The sequence below is a fragment of the Callorhinchus milii genome, unplaced genomic scaffold, assembly GCF_018977255.1.
Source record: "Callorhinchus milii isolate IMCB2004 unplaced genomic scaffold, IMCB_Cmil_1.0 Scaffold19, whole genome shotgun sequence".
Taxonomy (NCBI): domain Eukaryota; kingdom Metazoa; phylum Chordata; class Chondrichthyes; order Chimaeriformes; family Callorhinchidae; genus Callorhinchus; species Callorhinchus milii.
In genome coordinates, this window is record NW_024704760.1 from 2,462,179 (window position 1) to 2,483,646 (window position 21,468).

General features: G+C 44.5%; 2 protein-coding genes and 1 long non-coding RNA gene across 4 annotated transcripts in view; 1 reads left to right on the forward strand and 2 right to left on the reverse strand.

Annotated features, from left to right (window-relative positions):
- Positions 1 to 697, forward strand: part of LOC103182468 (G1/S-specific cyclin-D2) — a 74,941-nt gene extending 74,244 nt beyond the window's left edge. For both annotated transcript variants that reach the window (XM_042342184.1, XM_042342183.1), the window contains exon 5: positions 260 to 697. In XM_042342184.1, coding sequence (XP_042198118.1) covers positions 260 to 418 — 159 coding nt within the window. In that variant the 3' untranslated portion in view covers positions 419 to 697. The remainder of the gene's footprint in view (positions 1 to 259) is intronic.
- A 5,734-nt stretch (positions 698 to 6,431) lies between these two features.
- LOC103182470 lies at positions 6,432 to 12,557 on the reverse strand. Its single transcript, XR_488323.2, has 3 exons — positions 12,492 to 12,557; positions 7,363 to 7,443; positions 6,432 to 6,457 (listed from the first exon to the last, which is right to left on the reverse strand). It is a non-coding gene; the product is annotated as an uncharacterized LOC103182470 (long non-coding RNA).
- Positions 12,558 to 13,534: 977 nt separating this feature from the next.
- Positions 13,535 to 20,487, reverse strand: bysl (bystin-like). Its single transcript, XM_042342180.1, is given in 8 exon segments — positions 13,535 to 16,039; positions 16,840 to 16,900; positions 16,903 to 16,941; positions 17,400 to 17,560; positions 18,076 to 18,209; positions 18,797 to 18,935; positions 19,343 to 19,508; positions 20,105 to 20,487. Coding segments are annotated over 8 exon segments (1,329 nt in total). The 5' UTR covers positions 20,391 to 20,487; the 3' UTR covers positions 13,535 to 15,696.
- Positions 20,488 to 21,468: the final 981 nt, after the last annotated feature.

The following is a 21,468-nucleotide window of genomic DNA, read 5'->3' on the forward strand; positions in this document are numbered from 1 at the left end:
AGATTAATTCTTATGGGGAAACTTTACACTTGTTGAAGTTCACCCACACTGCTAATTAAATTAGGCATCACAAGAGTAACGTATATTTTTAAAGGAAGTTTTTAAGACAGCTTAGCGATGGGAAACGGTCTACTACTGCATCGTCCTATTAACAAGAGCTCCCTCTATGAATTGGCGCTAATCTATCCTGGTTTTTTTTTTCATCTCAGGTGCACAGTCTCATTTACCTGATCATTAATGTCATTGTTCTTTATACCAGGATTGTCTGAAGGCTTGCCAAGAACAGATTGAAGCTGCCCTGGCAGAGAGCTTAAAACAATCTCAGCAACAACAGCAGGAACAAGCCATGTCCTCAAAAACTGTACATGAGCCAGACCAAACCAGCACTCCTACAGACGTAAGGGACGTCAATCTGTGACAGTCCTAGTGGAATTCTTTTTAAAAAAGAGAACAGCCTGGCCCTGTGGATTATGATCTTGAAGTTGCCTTTGTTATTTTAGTACTACAATGCTATCTGAAAGGACACTGCTTTATATCTATATTTTGCATTGTCATGCGGGGTGAAAAACGCTGAAGGAAGCACAAACGTAAGAGAAGAGGAGCATTTGTGAGAAGGAAAATAGAGCAAAGATTATCTCTTGACATTCCTGAATCCTGTGGCTGTCTGTGAATTACATAAAAGAAAGTTGGATTGTGATTTGTTGGCCATCTCTAGCCCTAGTCATTTGGGGGGGGGGGGGGGGGTTGGGAATTGCAATAAATGTTGAGAGGTTCCGATTTCCATAAATTTTTAATACCATCCCCAAAGTATAGGTTGAGGAGAAGTGGAAGGGATTATGTGTTTGTAGTCATTCTGTTGAGTTTAACTTATTTGCTACTAAACATGCAGTTTGATAACGTCCAGCTCCTCAAATAAGCAGACCCTGAATGCAAATAGTCTCCTCAGAATTTTTTTTTCAAATTTACCCGGTAATTACAAATTTAGGACGTTTGAAGCCAGATAGTTTCAACTCCTTTTTTTAATTTTAGAAGCACAGGGCATTACCCGAAGCATGCTTTTCATTTTCGTTGTGTTAAATTAGTGTGGATATATTAATGGATATGTTGCTTAATGGCGCCAGTCTGATAAATGGGATATTTTAATTTTACATTGTGATATCCTAATTAACAGGCTTGAACTAAATTTTGTGCAGTGAAGTGTAATGACAGAAGTGTATAAGGTATTTGAAACAGGGCTGCAATAAAGCAAGAGTAATCCTCAAAGCTTCCAACATACAGCACAGCAAAATTTCCATGATTTATTTTGTAAAGGAGGAAAGCATTAGTAGAAACTTAGAAGTGGGAGGGAAGCGAACATGAAATCTGGAACTTAAGCTGTGGACCAAAGTTTCAGCTTCAAGGCCCAGAGTTGGAAACTATTGCAAGCCTTATTTTAAAATGATTTTTTTTTAAAAAAAACAATCCTTTAGAATGGAATTTATTGCAACTATGCTGCGTTGAAGGAAACAATCACATAATCTTTTAATTGCAAACAAAGGGACCATTTTAGAATATTAGAGATGGTGATGGAAATTTAAATCTGCTATGATTTTCAATGCTTCTTAAGAGTATGAGTTTTCATCTCCATATCAAATTTCCGTTAAAACTCAACAAGAATAAAGATCGCAACAGATAAAATTCTGATGCCATCTTTTCCATGAGACTCATCCACTATGTATTATATCATTCTACCCCGTGAGATGGCACAGTTGGTCATATCCTAGGTCAAAAATATCACCAAAAATTCAAGATACTCTTTCATAGTCCAATTTGAAAATATTAAAGGAAACCAGTCTTGGCTGGAGCAAGACTGCCTATTGGCTTCCAATGCTGTTGGTCCAAAAGCCTTTAATTGTGAAGAAAATCAGCTTGTGGCACATGTGGCCAGCTCTTCATAATGGAAATTACTGAGGACACATGAGGCGTCTAAGGCAATGTACTGCGGCCTCAGGAATAGATTCAGGAATAGAATAATACAAAGGAATTACACTCGAGAGACGGAAACTGCGATTAAATCCTGCAGCAAATAAGCTTATGGTTCATGAATCTTGTTAAAGAAGCTATAAGTGCTATATTCCCCCATGTGTTCCTGGAAGGTGACCTATCTAGGTGTCCATGTAAAGAGCCGGAGTATATTGAAAAGATTCAATATTTCAGAATCATCAGCATAATGTCAAGGAAGGGTCTATAGTAGCAAATGACTGTCTATAATTCTGTCTGAGCTAAACTTGTAAGTGATTCTGTAGCTTTTGAGATTGATGCATTTTTGTATAACATTTACCTACTGAAGGAAGAGTGAGTATTGATTGCTATCGTCCATCCAACCTATCTCAGCTAAAGCCTTTGAAGTTAATTTTATAAAACTCTGACTCTTCATTCTACACTTTGCCACAAATAAGTGTTGTATAAATCAGAGTTGGACTGAGTGATTGGTGAGCAGGAGCCCCATTGCTGTGAGCACCTTGATGTGGTTTCATCAACACTTGCATTCAAATTAATGCAGTAGACTGCAGACGTGATGAATCTCTTCAGGCTTTGCTGCCAGTGGTTCTTTGAAAGCTTTTGGGATTGTCCATTGGACAGGCTGAGAACTTTGAAGGAATGTATTTTTAATGTTCCTTTCAATATAAACAAAACTTAAATGTTCAGTCTAAAACTACAAGTTTTGCTTCTACCTTTTCCAGCCAGTAATGATAAGACTGTCCTGACCTTTCGAGGTGACATTACATTGGGATATAGTCGAGTTGTGTAAAACCCGAGATTGTTATTTTCCGATATTCTTATAATTATAAAACCATTAACATTTATTATAAGATGTTATTAGTCCTTCCATTTCCCTCTCCCCCTCCCCCCCCCCCCCCCCCCAGAGTTTAGTGGTCATAAATGCTTTGATTAAAAAGAGTAGTTTTCAATGGAAACTGGGTTAACCCTAATTTACAAATATGATCAGAAACTTTTAGTTTTAATGTCACTGGTAACGTTAAAATGCACTGTTCATCTTTGACCATTACCCGGAGATGAGATGAATCCATACCATAGTACACTTTATGCCAAGATATGTTTCACCATTCCCAAGAATGACTGTACTTAAAGTATAGCTGAGTTTAATTTTTGTTTTTGCAGTTTATGAACACAAAAGGTATGAAACTGCATTTTTTTTTTTAATCGTGCTTTAGAATTACGCTTTCTTGTTCCTCGATCAGTAAAGGGTTTCGCTTGCCAAGTTTTGCTTAAGATTTTAGTAATCCCCCCAAAAAAAACACAAAAGCGCTAACTAAGTATACTGCTCTAGCAAAATAGGCGTGATCAGACGTAAAGAAAGGCGACAAAGATTGGAAGACACTTTTAAAAAAAATTAAGATTTGAGTTTGTGGCAAATGCAGTTGTCTTGCTAGTAACCTAAACTACATTTGTAGGCGTTTTAAAGGAGTTGTCACCGTATGATGAACAAGGTTTAATATCAAACTTGCGTTTCTCGTAAGTTAATCTTCCGCAAACAGAGGAATCAAGTTCATTATTTGATAAAATCACAGAATACACCTCCCTTTTAGAGTTTTACTTGCTGAAGAGCTGCGAGGCTCCACCACAGTATACTGGCATTCCGATTCCCTCTCGGGTACTTGCAATTTGGCTTCATTCAATTTTATTTTGGAGCACATCACCTTTACCCCTTTTTTTTTTTTGGTGAAAAAAATAACAGGAAATAAATTAATGGGCCACCACTCGTGCAAGTGAAGTTTTTGAAAACCGAAATCATTTGATCTGATATGCGCTTTAGTCCTACTTCCTTCCAAGTGAACTGGAATTATGTTTCTGATGGTAAACTTGTATTCTTATCACTCTGCCTGAGGTGGATAGGAACATACACGCTGCAGTCTTTTGTCTATAGTTATATCTTAAATTGCATTCCTGCAGTAGCAGGAATTTTTTAATGCAAATTACTGTATAATTTAGCATTGCTTGAATCATAATACGAACAATTCTCATGGCAACTGTCCACCAAGGCCCACAGTTCCTGTAACCAGTTGAAAAAAGAAAATTTCAGCAGCTTCTAAAAGTAGTGCTAACAGAAGTGTTCCAGATAAAGTGATTCATTTAAATTCCTTTGTGCTCTGAAGACGATGTTGAATCTTTGTGGACCTGTTAACCACTGGTTGTTCCCGTTGGGTGTCCCATTTTCCTTTATGAAACGTTAAAAACCGTTAACCGATGGCTCTAGATTTCTGAAGTCAGGATTGCTTGTTCTTCAGTTAAGGAGGTAACTTTTTATGTAATTTTATGATTTAAACTCATCAATATTATGGAATGCCAAAACAAGTTTCCCTATCCAGGCCTGGGAAATACAGTCATTCTGCTAATTAAGACTTGCCAGTTGTAAATCATAGGTTAGAAAGAACTGAGCTACAACAATTTCCATGTTATTTTCCTGGAGAGAATATTTAGTTATCAGTGCTCGGATGGAATATGAACCGTCACAGATTTTTGAATTGGATCGCCTCAAAGTAATTTTTTTTAAGGGTCAGGATATTATGATGATAACAAGCTCCGATTGTGGATTACGTTATGGTGCGTTCATTCAAAAAAACACAATGCCCCCCCCCCTGCCCCCCCAAAAAAAATAAGTGGCAAAAATGTACAAAAGTATAATGAAATGAACCAATTGTGAGAATCTTTTGTTGATGAGGTTAAGTACTTGTGACCATTCCAACGGCATCGAGATCATTGTGCATTCCTGGTTTGGTACCGGGAGTGATTTGTTTTTTTTGTGCTGCTAAAACGGCTGATGTTTTTACATTTTGTTACTTACATCACTTTTTGTCTTGGGTGTATTGTTGAAATAAACCTGCTGCTATGGTTTTTTTTGTGTGTGCGTGTGTGCGTGTGTGCGCGCGCAAAGTTGTGCAAAACAACTGAATTGACTGCAGACTTAAATCCAGAATGAAGTACTTTGGGGTTGAAGGAGCCGGTAATGACAATTTCTTGGCATAACGAGGTTGTCATCCAAAGCCGTTGAGACATTCCGCACACAAGTTATTTGAAATTCTTTGTCATTTTGGTAAAAATTGGGTTGAGTGCTACAAGTGCTACTTACTTGTTGAGTGAAGGGGGGGGGGGGGGGGGGGAACAAAAAAACGAATCAAGTTTAGATCAGATGACCCTGCGGTTCCCCTTTGTTGGCCTTGGCTGTTTTGTCACATATTAAATGTTATTACTCAACACTTAGTAAGAAAGGCACTGAAGCACCGTATGAATCAAGCCTCCTCCAGCCCACTCAAGTTTTCAAATTATTGTGTAGGAAAATAAACTTTTTTCACAAGCTGCTATGTGCGATCGAACAATGGAATCTGAACTAGTTCAGTTGGTTGTGTTTTGTTGCTTCCCGTCCTCGAGGTCGATTTACGGGATCTTGCAGTCGGTCCACTGTTTTCAGTTCTGATTAAAGGTTATGCCTGGGAAACGTTAACCTATCTTTCTCCTTCAGACGTCTTGGTTGTCCCATTGTGGATTTCCAGTATTTCTGGTTTGGTTTCAGTCGGTTGTGTGTGTGTGTGTGTGTCACTGTTTTACGTTTTATTAAAAAAAAGGCAAAAAAAAACTTTGTGCTGCTTATGTTAAAAAGTCAGAGAGAATTAGAAACAAGGGCTAGTTACGAGAATATTAATGTACTCAAATGAACTTGTAAATTTGATTGTTCCGTTTTGCTGCCTCTTTGTATCTTCAGTTCTACTTAACAGCATCTCAGGTTACTAGACAGTTTCTACCGTACCTCAGCATTTTATAAATTTTTAAAGATCATAATTGAAGTTTGAAGAAGTTTTCAATGTACTGTTGTGTATATCACTCCTTTAAAAATATATATATTATTAGAGACAGGCCCTATTAGTCTGTGGCATTCATCTGATTGTCAGATCAGATCTTTTTTCCCATAATATTTGGTATGCACCCCAACCCCTTCCCAAGATTTTACTATTTTAACTAAATACAATATAAATTGCAATACTATTTACAAATCATTATTTTATAAATGTTCTAAAAAATTCTACAAACAGCATAGTTTTGAACCGGTATATGAATAATCTTGACAGTAGCAAAGTTGCCGACGAATGCGAACATTATGTAAAGTTAGAACACGTTTGGGCCAGTGAAAAGTTTTGAAATGATTATTGATCCAAAGTTTAACAAATTGTACACTTAACAGCAACATTCCTCAAACCTTCAATACTCCCCAAATCTTATCTGAAATGGTAATCAAAGACAATTAACATTTGTACCTGCAATTTTGTCTGATGAATGTCTTGAGTAAATAAAAAGTTGATCCTTTGAACATTATTGTTAGCTTTTGGGGGTCTGGAAATGGTGCATCTTTACAGCATATTCGCATCGATCTTTTCATTGGGAGATTACATAGAAGTGGTGCCTGCGTACATTATGCAGATAAAGTATTGTGTCATTTCCAGATCATCTGTAGAAAGTGCAGCCAATGTATCCATGTAAGATATAAATAATGCCACAGAGTGGGGTAGCATTTTGAATATAAAAATATGTATAAAAATAAATCCTATCCTCCGAACTGTAATATTATATGCTAAACCATTTCATTAGTGTCATCCAGTATTATTGTGAATAGCTGTAATGAGTTTTAAATAAAGATCAGATTACCAAACGGGGACGCTTGTATTTTTTTGTGTTAGTACAATCGCTTCGTATCTTTTCATTGATTATTGTAAAGTTTGCAACATTTATTTTCATTGTTAAAATTGTACTTCGTTACCATACTTATCCTGCTTTAAGTGCAATGTATAACTTCTACATTACGATTCCCATTTGCAGTCTTTATATTAATAAATATTTTTTCAATGTTCATAGTGATTTCATATTGGCCAATATTTCTCCACTTTTCTTATAAACTTTCCAGAAAGTATCAAAATGAACTGATGTCTTCTGTTTTACATTTACAGGTTAATGACATAATATAATGTATACAGGTTTGAAAACCAGAAACAATTCGAACTAGGATTAAAAGAGTTCTGGAGTTAATTACTTCTCGAATTGAAAATTGAGATCACCCATAAATTTGAAAACATTTTAATATTTCAGCAGACGCTCTATCTACTTCACCTTGTTTTTATGAAAACTCTCATAACATGTCAAAATCTATCAAACCGTGCGCAACATCAGCGTGAATTTTAGTAGCCCAGTAATCTGGTGACTATGTATGTATGTAATCTATGTAACTAGATGTTATGGGGGAAAAGCAGAGAGAGGAAGATAGTCTAGCAGTATCTAAGATGTGCTTCATAACTTAACCTAACAAAAGCATACCTCTTCTAGTTTAAGATTAAGCTGTTGTAAGGAGTTGTAGCCTGGATCATCTTGTTTATCCTCTTGGCTAAAGGAGACTTTCTACGTATTATATATATGCAGGGTGGGGAATAAGAGGGAAAGAGAATTAGTTATTTGAGATGGTTGATTAACATTTATCTTGCCGTTTATTGGCAAATATTCATTACATTTATGTGACTATCATAAATACATCAAAAGCCTAACCAACTGCAATATTTGGGTCCTTGCAGAACTAAATTGTAGCAATTTAATATAATTTTTCAGGTCGTGGTAACGAGCACTCAACACAATAAGAAAAGGCTTTCATTTTTATAGAGTCTTATCACGGTGGAAATGTCTAAAAAGGACCTCACAAGTCATCACTGTTAAAATACAGGGAGTGTAGGCAACGTACTTGTTAAACTACAAAGATTGTCCAAAGAACATAGAGCACAGAAACAGGCCACTCAGCCAACCAGTCCGTGCCAGTGTTGATACTCAACACAAGTCTTCACCCATTCCTTATTCCCTCCCATACCCTTCCATTCCCTTCTTCCTCATGTGAAGGTCTAGCTTCCTCTTGAAGGCATCTATCTATTCTATAACCATCTAATTCAGCCACCACTTCAGGCAGCAAGGTCCACAGTCTCACTACCCACTAAACATTGGAAGGGTTGTTTGTGGACACTTTTTCAGTTTTGTATTCAAGCATGACTTGCACGTCAGTCTCCAGTGTACTGTGAAATGTAAAATATTAGTTTTGAGTAAGTTAATCGCACGGTATTGCAGTTCCACCTTGCCTCTTCCTTCCCCATCTTCAGGTCGTGCTTGAAGACCTTCCTCTTCGACCGTGCCTTCAGTCATCCCCCCCCCTCCCCCTGGCTCAGCGTCGTGCTCCGATCACTCAAGCGCTCTGGGACCCAACCCTGCGTGAGGGGCGCTGTGTAAATGCAAGTTGTTGTATTTAAAGTACGCATTGGGGGCAATCCAGAGGATTTGTTCTCTCTGGGTTTCAGAACAATAATAACTTCTGCTGCAGAATCAATCGTTTAAGCAAATTCTTTCTGGTCCAAAGGGAAATACACCAAATTGTGTCAAGCGGGTAAGAGAGGAATAACAGGTACAATTTTTAAACTGTTATATGCACATGAATCGAACTATAACCCCGAGGTAAGCAAAAAAAGGGAAAAAATTATGCTAAACATGCCACCACATTGCTGATTCAGTAGCAACAGTAAGCTTTCAGAAGTAAAACGGATTTGATGAGTCATCGTGGCATTGGCTAGCGAGAACAAATTGGGTTAAAAGCCCTGAAGTTACTGGTTTTGTTTGCACTTAACATTGTTCTATGAGCCTTTCAGTAATCGCGTGCTCTCTTGTAGCCTCTTTTTCAAAAATGGCCAATGTTTAAATATATGATTGACGCTCCACTCTGATATTAACGATAATGCTTGCATTTGATATAGTGCCTAATCGCGCCTTCGAGACGCGTCTGAAAGCACTTCGCAGGATATACTATGAAGTGAATTGACTATTTTATGAGCGAAATAATAACTTCATAGGTTAACATGTATGATTTTGCTAATATAATGCACACCAAGTTTTAGCTCTATACTCTGTAGCAACTTAGCCTGGCAACAGGTCTGTGAAAATCTCGTTATTCACTGGATACTTTAGATTTGCATATCCAATTAAATGAAAGTGAAAAATGAAAATGTTGATTGGTTAAACACCCCGTGGGTTGTTGCTAGGGCTGAGATCGCAATGGCCCCTTTTTTTTGCTACACCTTTTTGAATTGTGTTGATCCGCAATTCGACGATTCTTACTCCCGCCACTGTCGACCGCTCTGGGAGGAGTGCTGTTTAAGTGTAAGTTGTTGTTGTTGTTGACTATTTTGCTTCCCCTCGGTGTCCCGGGTGAGGAATTGATGTATTGGGTTTTGAGTATTGGGTTGAGCCAAAAAAAAAAATTGGCCAAATTATTCGTGGTTTGCCATTGTGGCAACTATTTTTGTCATTGGGAACTAAAAATCCCATTGCACTGAAAAACAACACGTACGGACAATCAAACCATTATTAAAAAAACAAATAGACACACACTGATTAAATACGCCTTTATCTCAGTATATTGTATTGCATCCTCCATTTCAAAAAACAAATTGAGGAACAATATAGCAACATGTCCTATTAATCAACTGCACTTAGTTTTGGATCCATGTTATTAATTGGGTTACCATCTGACAGAGTGGAGGGCCCACAAATGAAAACCTGATTTATGATATTTTACTGCTCACAGCAAGAAAATGCATTGTAAAAACTACACAGAGAAAGAACATCTGGAAATTGAACTGTACTTGAATCTATTATGGGAAACCATAGCAATGGAGAAAATTACATACATTTCATAGATTTTGACTGGATCTCTTTTAAGAAACTATGGCAACCATTGGTTCATGCTTATAACCACTCAACTATAGCACAATAAACACAAAGTTAGTTTCCACATATATAGTACATTATTTATCTTATACAATTACTTTATTAAGCGATATTATTTTTCATTGTGCGTAGCAGCCTGCATCAAACACTTGTTTTATTTTTCTAAATCTCAACAAGGTTATGCTAAATATGAAACTGACTATGCCAGTATATTATGGTATGTCAATTTCACACCAGCATACGTGTGGTTTCTCCCTGCATAGTAAGGTGGAGTGATGCACACCCCACCTTACTACGCCAATCCAGAACCTTGGCATCGTGTTTGACCCTCAACTATCCTTTCTACCCCACATCTGTGCTATGACCCACTCTGCCTTGCCCCACCTCCGCAACATGGCCCGGCTGCACCACGGTCTCTCACTTCAGGCTGGCAAAACCCCCAGACACGCATTCGTAACATCGAGGCTTGACTATGCTTGTCGGCCTCCTCAACTCCTTCCCCCATAGGCTGCAGATCATCCAGAACTCTGCACCCATGTCCTCTTCCACACCAGGCTAGGCTCCGTGAACCTACTACCCCCATCCTTGCCCGACTCCACTGGCTTCCCATCACACAGAGGATACAGTTCAAGATCCCAGTCCTTCAAAGCCCTTCACGGCCTTGCTTCCCCCTACCTGTGACCTCCTAAATCCCTACCATCCTGCCCGCTCCCTCTGCTCAGCCCTCCAGCCTCCCCAATCCCGACCCCCAGCTCGGGTCCGAAACACTGACCTTGCGACGTCCTGACGACGTGAAAGATGTTATACAAATGCCAAAATTATGGACAATTATATATGCTGTAGATTCTCGCCAACCTGAGCTAAGATTGCCAAAACTGATTTTACGTTAGAAGCCTTAGAGTGAGTAAAAAGGGAAGACTTTTATTCCATCAACTTGACCTGAAATCAAAAACAAAGATTTCAGAGGTGAAAGGAAACAACCATATTATTATTCACTCGGTTCTAGTTTTATCTTTCTACTGAATTTTCAAATTATCTGTGAAATAAAAAAAAGTTCCAGAGATGTTAACTATTCATAACTTTCCACATTATTTCCTGATAATGAAATACTTAATGTCATTTTAATTACGTCAGTTATTTGGTTTGGAATAACAGCATGCATCAATGACGTGACGTAAATGGACCATCATATCATGCGAGTTGCTGTCATCGCACAGATGGGCACAAGATAGAATTAAGTTGTCCTGTGACCTTTACAATTTCATTCCCTTCAAAATGCTTCTCAACCAAATTTGTTTTTTAAAAAAACGATAATGAAAGATGCTGAATTTGTATTCACACACTGAGATTCTCTCTTTAAAATAAACAAACTAACAGAAAACGCACAGGGATTAATTTATCCCATTGCGCCTATGTTAGTGGTGAGTCCTCCGCGAAGAACGCTCCATTGCCGCAGGTGACCCGGGATATACGCATCACGTGCTCTGTGGAGAAACTAAGGCAGTAAAGCCAGTTGTCATGTCAGTCTTTATCATCAATGACAGCACAGTATTTTCTCCCCTCTTGCAGCAATAAATTGTATAATAATGGTGTGCATATTGGCTGACCACAAATAACCCAGTCACTACACTTCACAGTAAAGTCCTGTGAAGCACTTTCAGAAAGTCGGGTTCGACGACGTGATAAGGTGCTGAATTGTTTGTAATTATTATTATTATTTATGATGTTAACGCCTAATTCTCGAAGGGAGACGGGAGTCTTCACGTCAGGCTCCTGCACTGTTAAAACGCTCCCAAGATGCTACTCCGCCCCTGACGGGCGCAGGACAAAATAAACGCAAGTTGTTGTCGACGTTGAAATCCCGACCCGGGTGAGGGAGACCTTTCGGTTTATCAAACCTCCCCCGGGCGTGAACTCCTCCACCAGTGAACAACTGCTCTTAACCCCAATGCCACCACCCCCCGTCCACACCTCCACCCGCCCGCCCGCCCACCCGCCCCGATCCTCCCCAACCCCCGTGACCTTTTCACCCGCGAAACGCGCAGTCAGTCGCTCCACCGGAAAAGAGTAAAATACCGTCCGAGGCGCCTCGAGGCGCCACGACGACCTGATAGAGACGCTCTTAGCAAATTAACAAGGATTATTACTACTATTATTATTAATGTAATACTTCTAACGAGTGTCCACATCCGCTTTCCTTCCACCAGCTACTCTCACACACACCCACACACACACCTCCCCCCCCCCCACACACAAACACTCCCCCCCCTCACACACACACTCCCCCCTCACACACACACTCCCCCCTCACACACACACTCCCCCACCCTCACACACACACTCCCTCCCTCACACACACTCCCCCCCCTCACACACCCCTCCCTCACACACCCCTCCCTCACACACACACTCCTCCCTCACACACACTGCCCCCTCACACACCCCTCCTCACACACACTTTCCGCCTCACACACACTCCCCCCCACACACACCCCTCCCTCACACACACACTCCCTCCTCCCCCCTTCAGAAAGTTCCCTCTTTAAACCCCCACCACCAGAATCTAACAAAAAAAAAGCGGGTCCAGATTAAAACAAAACGAAATAAAAATTTCTCCTCCTCCTCCCGGAACATAATCGGGAAAAGGGGGCCGGTGTCAAACCGCCGCCCCCCCCCCACCCCCGCCTCACCGTGTCATTCGGTGTGCGAACCGACGGCTTGCCGCTCGCGAAGCCTGAGCGAGTGGGCCCCGTTCCCATGGCGACGGGGGGAGGGACCCATCCCGATCCCGCCCCCCCCTACCTTTTCCTGATTGGTCGCGGCAACCCGACGACCAATCAGGAAAAGCCGACGCGGGCGCGAGTGACAGCTGCGCCGAGGCTCCGCCCCCTTTGGGGCGGGGCTGGTGGTGGGCTGACGCGCCTGCGCACTGAGACATCCCTGTATCCAGTCTGGAAGCAAATGGCAACTCACAAGACAACAGCAGTCAACACAGTGGCATTGATTTGGGTTTTCATTCACTTCTGTCCTGTTGTGTCCCACTGTTGTTTACCTCGACAGCCCCGTAGGTTACAACCGCCCCCCACCCCACCCCACCCCGGTTGCTCCGAACCCGATTGGCAGATGGATCGCTTTTCCGAGGCTAATAACCCCTCTCCCCCCCTAGAAAATAATAATAATAATAATAATAATTTGGTCAACTCAATCCGTGACTTGTTTGCGGGGCAGCGCTGTACCCAATTGGCTGCCACGTTTCGCCCGCAAAGTATAGTCCATTTACTTTACGGTTTATCCTGTGAAGCGCTTTGCGATGCCTCGACAACATAAGGTGCTACTACATACACCAAATGCAAGGATTGTTATTATTACAGCATATAAATCCTGTGAAATACTTTTGAGATGTTTTGATGACGTGATACAGATGGCACCGTATCAAATGCAAGGATTATTACGACAATAATTGGGAACGGCATCTGAAATGTAACCACTCTCTTATTACGTTTGAACTGAAACAAGCTGTAGCTCTTCACATTCAATTTAATAAACATAATTGAACATTTAAAGTGATAATCACTTAAGAACATCATTCAATGAATTGCATGTGGGGAAAAAATACAATCAAGCTAATTGCTATGTTTTTGTGACTTCTTCGTCCCTCTAATCTTCACCCCTCCAACAACTCACCTAAATAACCATTCTCTGGGTCTAAACAAAAATCAGTGATAACAATTAATACTTTCTTTTGTCCGTTTATCCTGAGATGCGAGAAATGCCATCTATAGCAGCACAAGGGGATACAATATGGAGAAGGGAACTTTGTAAAGCTGTGCATTAAACATTTTTAAAGCAAAACAAAGGATGTCTTAACTGAACACGAATGATAATTTTGTCCAAGTGAAGCGATGTAATGCAGAGGAAGATTGCCATCTACTGGTCCAATGGCAACAGTAAAAATCGGTGCCAAGACCTCACTTAAGTCAAATGCAGTATCTACAAAGAAAATTACTGGATCAATTCTTTTAATATGATGAATCTAGTAGAAGTCAACTCACTGGCTAGCTAGCGGTGATTTTTGTTGCGAGCTCCAAAATGTACGTCAGCGCACAATTCTCCATCAAGAGGGCAAAGTAGCATAAGTATATTATTAATCTTTGCAGTTGATATAACCCCTTATCGCCTCGTTGAGACCTCTCAAAGCGCTTCACACAACATAGCTGGATAGTATTTCTTACAGTCCATAAACGATTAGAAAAGCCACGTTAAAATGTTACGATCTCCCTCACCTTCGAGCTAATGTTTCACATCACACCAGTTAGCTATCACTGGTGGATTTTACAATTGGTAAGTTGCCAACGTGCATTGTACGATAGCAATAGCTTGGCTGCTTTCTGCCATTGTACGATGCTGTGCCTACTTTTGTCATCGCAAAACTAAAAGAAATCCCCCCCTTCCCCAATTTTTTGTCTTGAAACGCTTTTAAGTCAAGTCACAAGCCAATGAAGGGCAGAGACTACGCAGCTGGGTTTTCCAGTGTATTCAATGCAAAGAACTAACTAATGAGAGAGAGAGAGAGGGAGATCCTAATTGCATCTGGTAGAAAGCCAACATTTTGTTAGCTGGAAATTGTAAGTCTTCCCATACACCGGTTTAGAAGCTCGCATCTGAAGCACGGTGTTTTGAGAGCAGCCCTGTTGTCACAAAGGCAAACGCGAGACAGGAGAAATCACTAATCCTGCTGAAAATCCCCCGAATTCATGTTCCAACTATGAATAACGATCCTTGCCTTTGATACAGCGCCTTATCACGTCGTCGAGATGTCTCGAAGCGCCTCACAGAGCTTCTCCTGTGAATTGTGCATTTGTTGGCGAGAATGATGATTGGCCCGACATTGCCTCTTACAGCTAAGTACACAAGAGCTGTTCCAATTAGCGCGGAACCAGACAATGGGATGAAACCTTCTTTGCGGCCAGTCAACATATCGATTTAATTAACTGCTGTTCAAACATTTCTCCTGCAGTGTAACGAACGGCTGGATCCATTTCAATGACCGCATTTGCGTACATTTTGTTTTATTATTTTCGATGGGTTTATGTAAACTCGAGCAACATATTCCACCTTTTAATATCACTGTTGGCATTGTCTCAAGACCGTTCTCTTCAAAACCACACACGCACTCTCAAGCTTTGCAACGCTGGGTCTCTCACTGTTCCTCACCTACTTTGATTACCATTTTCTTTACTGAATGGAGGTGGTGAAGGGAGGGATAAACCTTTTGTCCTGACCACCTATAGCTTTGAAAATTAATATTAAACGATGGTAATTTTATGCACAAAAAGGGGTCGTTCCCACAGTTTCCACCATTAAATAAAAGGCAAAGGGGTTGCAGTCCTTGCTGACTCTTTGCACTGCTGAGTCACAGCCTAGGAAGTCCGCAGATTTGACTCACGTCCGATGTTTTAGTTAATCTCGGCTACGGACACAGAAAGGGTCAGCAACAGGTCCGTCCCACTCCAAACCCAGGTTACACACTCCCACGGATCGTGGCCAGGACCTATCGCAGATGTTAGCCCCGTTTCCGTGATTCCCCGGTCCCACCTACACTCAATGTTGGCCGATGTATTGGTGGGGCTCCTGTTAAGACGCCAGCGGCAGCATAAGCCAGTGTTAGTACCTTCAGGAGAGGGAGGGAATAAAAATGGGAGAAGGCAGCGAGACAGTCTTTGGCGAGTAATTACTCAGCTAGACCACGGGTGCTTCAGAGCTAACAAAGGCCAACAATAAATTGTATCGCGGAACCCGAGTTTGTTTCCGTAGCACCACTCACACTCTGACCCAGGTTATCCTTGCTGTGCGAGACACGGGGAGTTAGGACCGGGGGTGGGGGGTGAGGGGGGGCTACTCCATCGCCATCCCCACTTCCACGTCCCGCGACTTGGAGTTGACCAGCTCTCTCCGGATCTCGCCGGAAATGGGCGGGTGCGAGTGGGTCTTGATCAGCCCCATCAGAGCCTCCTTCTGCTCGGAGGACAGGTCCTCCTTGTAGCGCTGGGCGAAGGTGAGGAGGCTCTGGTGCCACAGCACCGGCAGGACGCGCCTGTCCGTCCGAAACCGCAGGAAGTGGAAAACCAAGGCGTCGATCACGCGGAAAGGCAGGGCGTACTTCTTGTCGATCATCAGCCGGAGGAAGATGCTGTTCGCCCCGTTGTACTCCATTTCCGCAATCTTCAGCATGGCAGCGCTGCGGGCAGCAAAGAGAGAGAGAGATTGTGGCAATGATAAGGTGATAAATAACAAGTCCCCGTGGAGCGCGAGATAGTTACACCTTCGACGCGAGACTCTTTTATTTTTTGAGTCATCGCGAAACTTGCACATCACTTTGGAGCCCAAGGTACAACAAACACAATAGTCGCTCACCGTTTCCTCCGCTTCTAACCACCGCACAAAAAGAGCATTCAGCCTTGCAATCTGCTAGCTAGTGTTTCGAGTTATGCAAGAGAGATTAACCTCTCGTTTGGCCGGCGGGCAAAGTTAAGCATGTACAAGTGAGAGGCAAAGGGCTGGAAATAACTTGCAGCCGATAAGTATATCGCCCACAAAATACGTAGTCACTCCAACTTTACAATATATTCCGCAAAGCGCTTCTGAGAATTCGCAATGACGTGACAAGGCGCTATATATAACAAATGCAAGGATTATTATTATTATTGCAAGTTTACTGTCACAGGATAAAACGTCACACAACTGAAAGAAAAAAGGGAGAATGAAGTCTCCCTCGTACGGTGCCCGGGCTAGCAATCAATCCCTCAAATAAAATTGGTCGTGCACTTCTTGGCTGTTTACGGGATGTCGCTGTGCGCAAATTGGCTGCCGCGTTTGGCCCTCGAAATATGCAGTCGCTACGCTTTACTAGAATATCGTGTGACGAGCTCCAGACGTGAACGTTTTTTTATTTTTTAAAAATGAGAGAGAACAGAATAATGATGTCTGTTTCAACCACACGATTTCAGCTCAAAGAGCACACACAAAAACACGGCTCACCTTGTGTGCAGAACCGGGATGGAGCACTTAGTCAAAATGCTGCCGATAATGATCGCCTCCTCAGTGTGCACGTCCCCGATTCACACAAGGGGATCAGAATACCTGGACGGTGGGGGTGGGGGCGAGGGTAAAAACAAACAGGTTATCGTTGCAATAATATTCATTACAACGCTAAAGTAATATATTATTATTAAATGATTACCGTGTTGGCACCAGCTCCTGCCTATTTCCTGGGAGCAATCCCCCCCCACACCCACCTCTCTTCCTGAACAAGGGGTACACAAATTCTAGTGAAGAATTATTCATATCCTGATGCAATGCAGGGCTTGCTGGTAATTTCTTTGGCAGTTACCTTTACCCTTAAACCCGTCACCTTTACCGTTAAACCCGTCACCTAAACCACCACCAACAACAACAAATGACATTTAAACAGCGCCTTTCGCGGCAGGAGGACGTCCCAAAGAGCTGGACAGCGAAGGGTGTGCACCCGAGCTGGGGGTTCGGGATCAGGAGGGGTGGAGGCCAGGGCAGGGAGGGTGGAGGGACAGGAGGCATCTTACCTTTAAACCAGCCTCCGGGCTTGAAAAGTGCCTTCTTCAAAGCCATGTACAGGTGGAAGTTGAGGCGTTTGTACTCAATGATGTCGTCTCTTATTCGAGGCAGAAGCACCAGGTTGTAGAACCTCTGCGCCATTTTTTCCTTCAGGTTGGAAGAAAATATCCTGCAGGGGAGGGAGAGAGAGAGAGGCCAAGAATGACTCTACACAAATAACCTTGCAAGCGCTTTGAGACGTCCTCCCAACATGAAAGGCAGGCACTATGTCAAACGTAACATCAGTGTTATTCAATATAATAAAACTTCCCACCACAAGGCTCTTGCCAGCGCTACCAGGGCAGTGACCAGTAATTTGATACAGCGCCTTATCAGGTCCTTGAGACGCCTCAAAGCGCTTTGTAGAATGTGGAGCGACCGCGTGCTTTGTGGACGCAACGGGGGGGGGGGGGGCAGCCAATTGCGCACAGCGGTGGCCCTCAAACAGGCGTGGAGTGAGCGACTCTTAAGCGCGCTGGGACGCTACCCTGCGCGAGGGGCGCTGCTGCTGCTGTTGCTTTCCGTTTTGAAGTAGAAAGGTTTCTGCAGGTAGGACGGAGCAAACGATGGACTCTCCTTCCCCGCGGGTCCATTCCGAGCCGAAGAGAAATCCCTATAAGCCACGCCAGCGCCCTCGTCTCTTACCTCGTCGCCTGGTACATGGCTGCCGCCGTCCAGGTCTCCGGTTCAGTGATGTACAGTATCTGCTCCCAGTTTGACAGAGCCGGGATAATCTTAAAGGCTTTGGGAAGTTTACCACTTCTGTACTTGGACAACACCTGTTGGGATGCGTTGAAAAGTGTGCAGGCATCAGTGCCTGGCTTTCCGAAGATAAAGAAAAATCGTAGCAGTCCGGTCGCTCAATCCGCCGCGACCGTTTGTGGGACACTGCTGAGCGCAACTAACTGCCCGCCGCGTCGTTAACCCGTTCACAGTATTATTCTCGAGTCAATATTTCTTGATTTATGGCAGCATTCTGTGAAGGGCTTCGAGACGTCGCGAAGACGTGATAAGGCGCTGTATCAAATGCCAGGAAGATTATTATTATGATGATTATAAATCAAGAAATATTCAATCAAGGAAAAGTGATTCTATCGGCCAATTTAACCTCTGCACCGATTATATCTATATAATCTATATATATGTATAATAGATAATATCAGCACCGACTGATCGGGAATCGAACCAGCGAGTTCCTGGTTTGTAAGCTGCAGCCTTGTCCACGACACCATGATGGTTGGCTATCGTTGATACGGAGGAAACCCTCAGGAACGGCGCGACGTGCCCACTGCTCGAGTTAGAGGATCGGTGCGTAAACGACACGTTAAAAGATTCTGACAAAAGATTCTGACAGAAGCGCTTTTACCTCACGCACGCCTTTGTACACCTCCAGGACCCGGGGGTCGAGCTGAGGCATGGGCCGGCCAGATATCTCGGACATGACCGTCTGCACCTCCGTCTGCTTCTCTGTTATCTTCTCCATGATGATGTCAGCCAGCGTACGCCTCGAATGTAAAGCAAAAACCTAGCGTTAAGGACACGGTCAAAGCAGGTGGGTCCGTTTACGATGGGGTGGGGGGTGGGGAGGGCACACAACTAGGAAGGAAAACAGTTAATCCAACTGGAAGGCATTGTCCACCACTGCCCTCTGTAGGGATAGGCGGCGAGGGAGGGTGATAGGGGTTGAGGTTCAGAATCAGCCATGATCTTATAGCACGGCGGAACAGGCTCGAGGGGCTGAATGGGGGCCGCCTTGCCGAGTTGAGAACCTGAGGGACTTCAGAGACCCTGGTTCGTAAACTGGGGCTTTGTCCACTAGGCCATTGAGGGGGGGAGAGGGGGAAGTGGCGGGGGGGGGGGCTGCCCGCCCAAGATCGACAGCTACCGTCACCCGCCGCGGAACAGGCTTCACCTCAGGGGCGCGTCTTTGTTCATGAACGTGTCGATGGCCTTTTCGTCCTCCGGGTTGACCGGGACCTGCTCGCAGTACTTGCCCTTGGCCATGGAGGCGGCCTCGTCCAGGGTGGGCCACTCCTCGTCGGAATCCGAGTCCGACTCCTTCCCCTCGGAGCCTCGGCCTGCGGGGGGGTGGGGGGGGGGGGAGAGAAACGAGACGGAATTCGATCACGGTTGAGGAAGGAGTGCTCCGAGACGTCTCGAAGACACGGTAAAGGTCGCCCGGAGCGACTGCACGGGGTTATTACGACGATGTATATGCTGCTCGGTTGCCGGTTGCCGGCTTCTCCGTCTCTTGCCATCTGTCTGTCTGTCTGTCTGTGTGTCTGTCTGTCTCTGTGTATCTGTCTGTCTCTCTGTGTCTTTCTCTCTCTCGGTTATCTGTCCCTGTGTCTGTCTGTCTCTGTGTCTGTCTGTCTCTGTGTCTGTCTCTGTGTCTGTCCGTCTCTGTGTCTGTCTGTGTGACTGTCTGTCTCTCTCTCTCTGTGACTGTCTGTCTCTCTGTCTGTGTCTGTCTCTGTCTGTGTCTGTCTCTGTCTGTCTCTCTCTGTGTCTGTCTCTCTGTGTCTGTCTCTCTGTCTGTGTCTGTCTCTCTGTCTGTGTCTGTCTCTCTGTCTGTGTCTGTCTCTCTGTCTGTGTCTGTCTCTCTCTGTGTCTGTCTCTCTCTGTGTCTGTGTCTCTCTCTCTCTCCCCCTCTCTGCCCCACACTCACACCCACCCAGAGTGGTGGCTTTGGGCCGTTGGCAGTCGGACCCCCTCCCGACCCCGAGCTCCCGCTCCAGCTCCTCCTGCTGGGCCCGGGCCTGCTCCAGGATCTTCCTGGACAGCCTCTCGTCCACATAGTCCTCCTCCTCCTCCTCCTCCTGCCGCCGGGCTCGCCTCTTGACCCGGGTGGTGGGTCTGACGGAGACCCCCTGGAGGATCTGATCAGCCAGAGGCAGGTTACTGCCCCCCCCGCGCCCCCCACACCCCCCACCGCCGCCTTTAGCCTTAACCTTAGGCATTTCCCGGGTCTTTCCTGTCTGTGAACAGAGGCCGATGGGTTCGGGGACACAGACCCTCACACACACCCACACACAGACCCCACACACAGACCCTCACACACACCCACACACAGACCCTCACACACAGACCCACACACAGACCCTCACACACACCCACACACAGACCCTCACACACACCACACACAGACCCTCACACACACCCACACACACCTCACCAGACCCTCACACAGACCCTCACACAGACCCTCACTCAGACCCCCGGAGCCGCTCAGCTCCACGTGTCCCTCTCGCCGCCCGCGCACTGCGCACTGCGCCACATGTATCCCCTCCACCACCGGCAACAATGTTGCAACTTCCTTCCTCACTGTAACAGATTCGCCACAAAGGTCAAGGCGCGGGGGGGGGGGGAGAGGGCAGGGGGGGGGGAGAGAGGGGGAGGGGCAAGGGGGGGGGAGAGAAGGGGGGGAGAGAGGGGGAGGGGGCAAGGGGGGGGGGGGGGAGAGGAGGGGGAGAGAGGGCAGGGGGGGAGGGGAGAGGGGGGGCAAGGGGTGGGGAGGGCAGTGGGGGAGGGCAGGGGGGGGAGAGGGGGAGGGCAGGGGGGGGGAGAGGGGGGAGGGCAGGGGGGGGAGAGGTGGGAGGGCAGTGGGGGAGGGCAGGGGGGGGAGGGGGAGGGCAGTGGGGGAGGCAGAGAGGGGGAATGGGGGAAGAGGGCAGTGGGGGTCCGGGTGGTGTCAGTCTGTCATTTGTTATATTATCGTTATTAATAATAACAATCTTTGCATTTGGCTCATCGCGTCTTCGAGACGCTTCCGGACCATGAGGTGGAGTGACCGCGAGTGATTTGCGGGCGGAACAGGGCGGCCAATTGCCGCACAGCGACGTCCCCCCAAACAGCCGCGGTTTGAAGTGACCGCATTATTATTAGTTATTATTTAATAAATAATGGGTGGGGGGTCGGGGAGCTGTGAGAGACGTGAAAGGAGCCGAGGAAGCAAACGCGAGGATTAGGATTATTACCGTTATTATTTGGATTACGAGAAGCAAAACCCAAAGCTTCGGTTTCCCGACAGCAAATCTC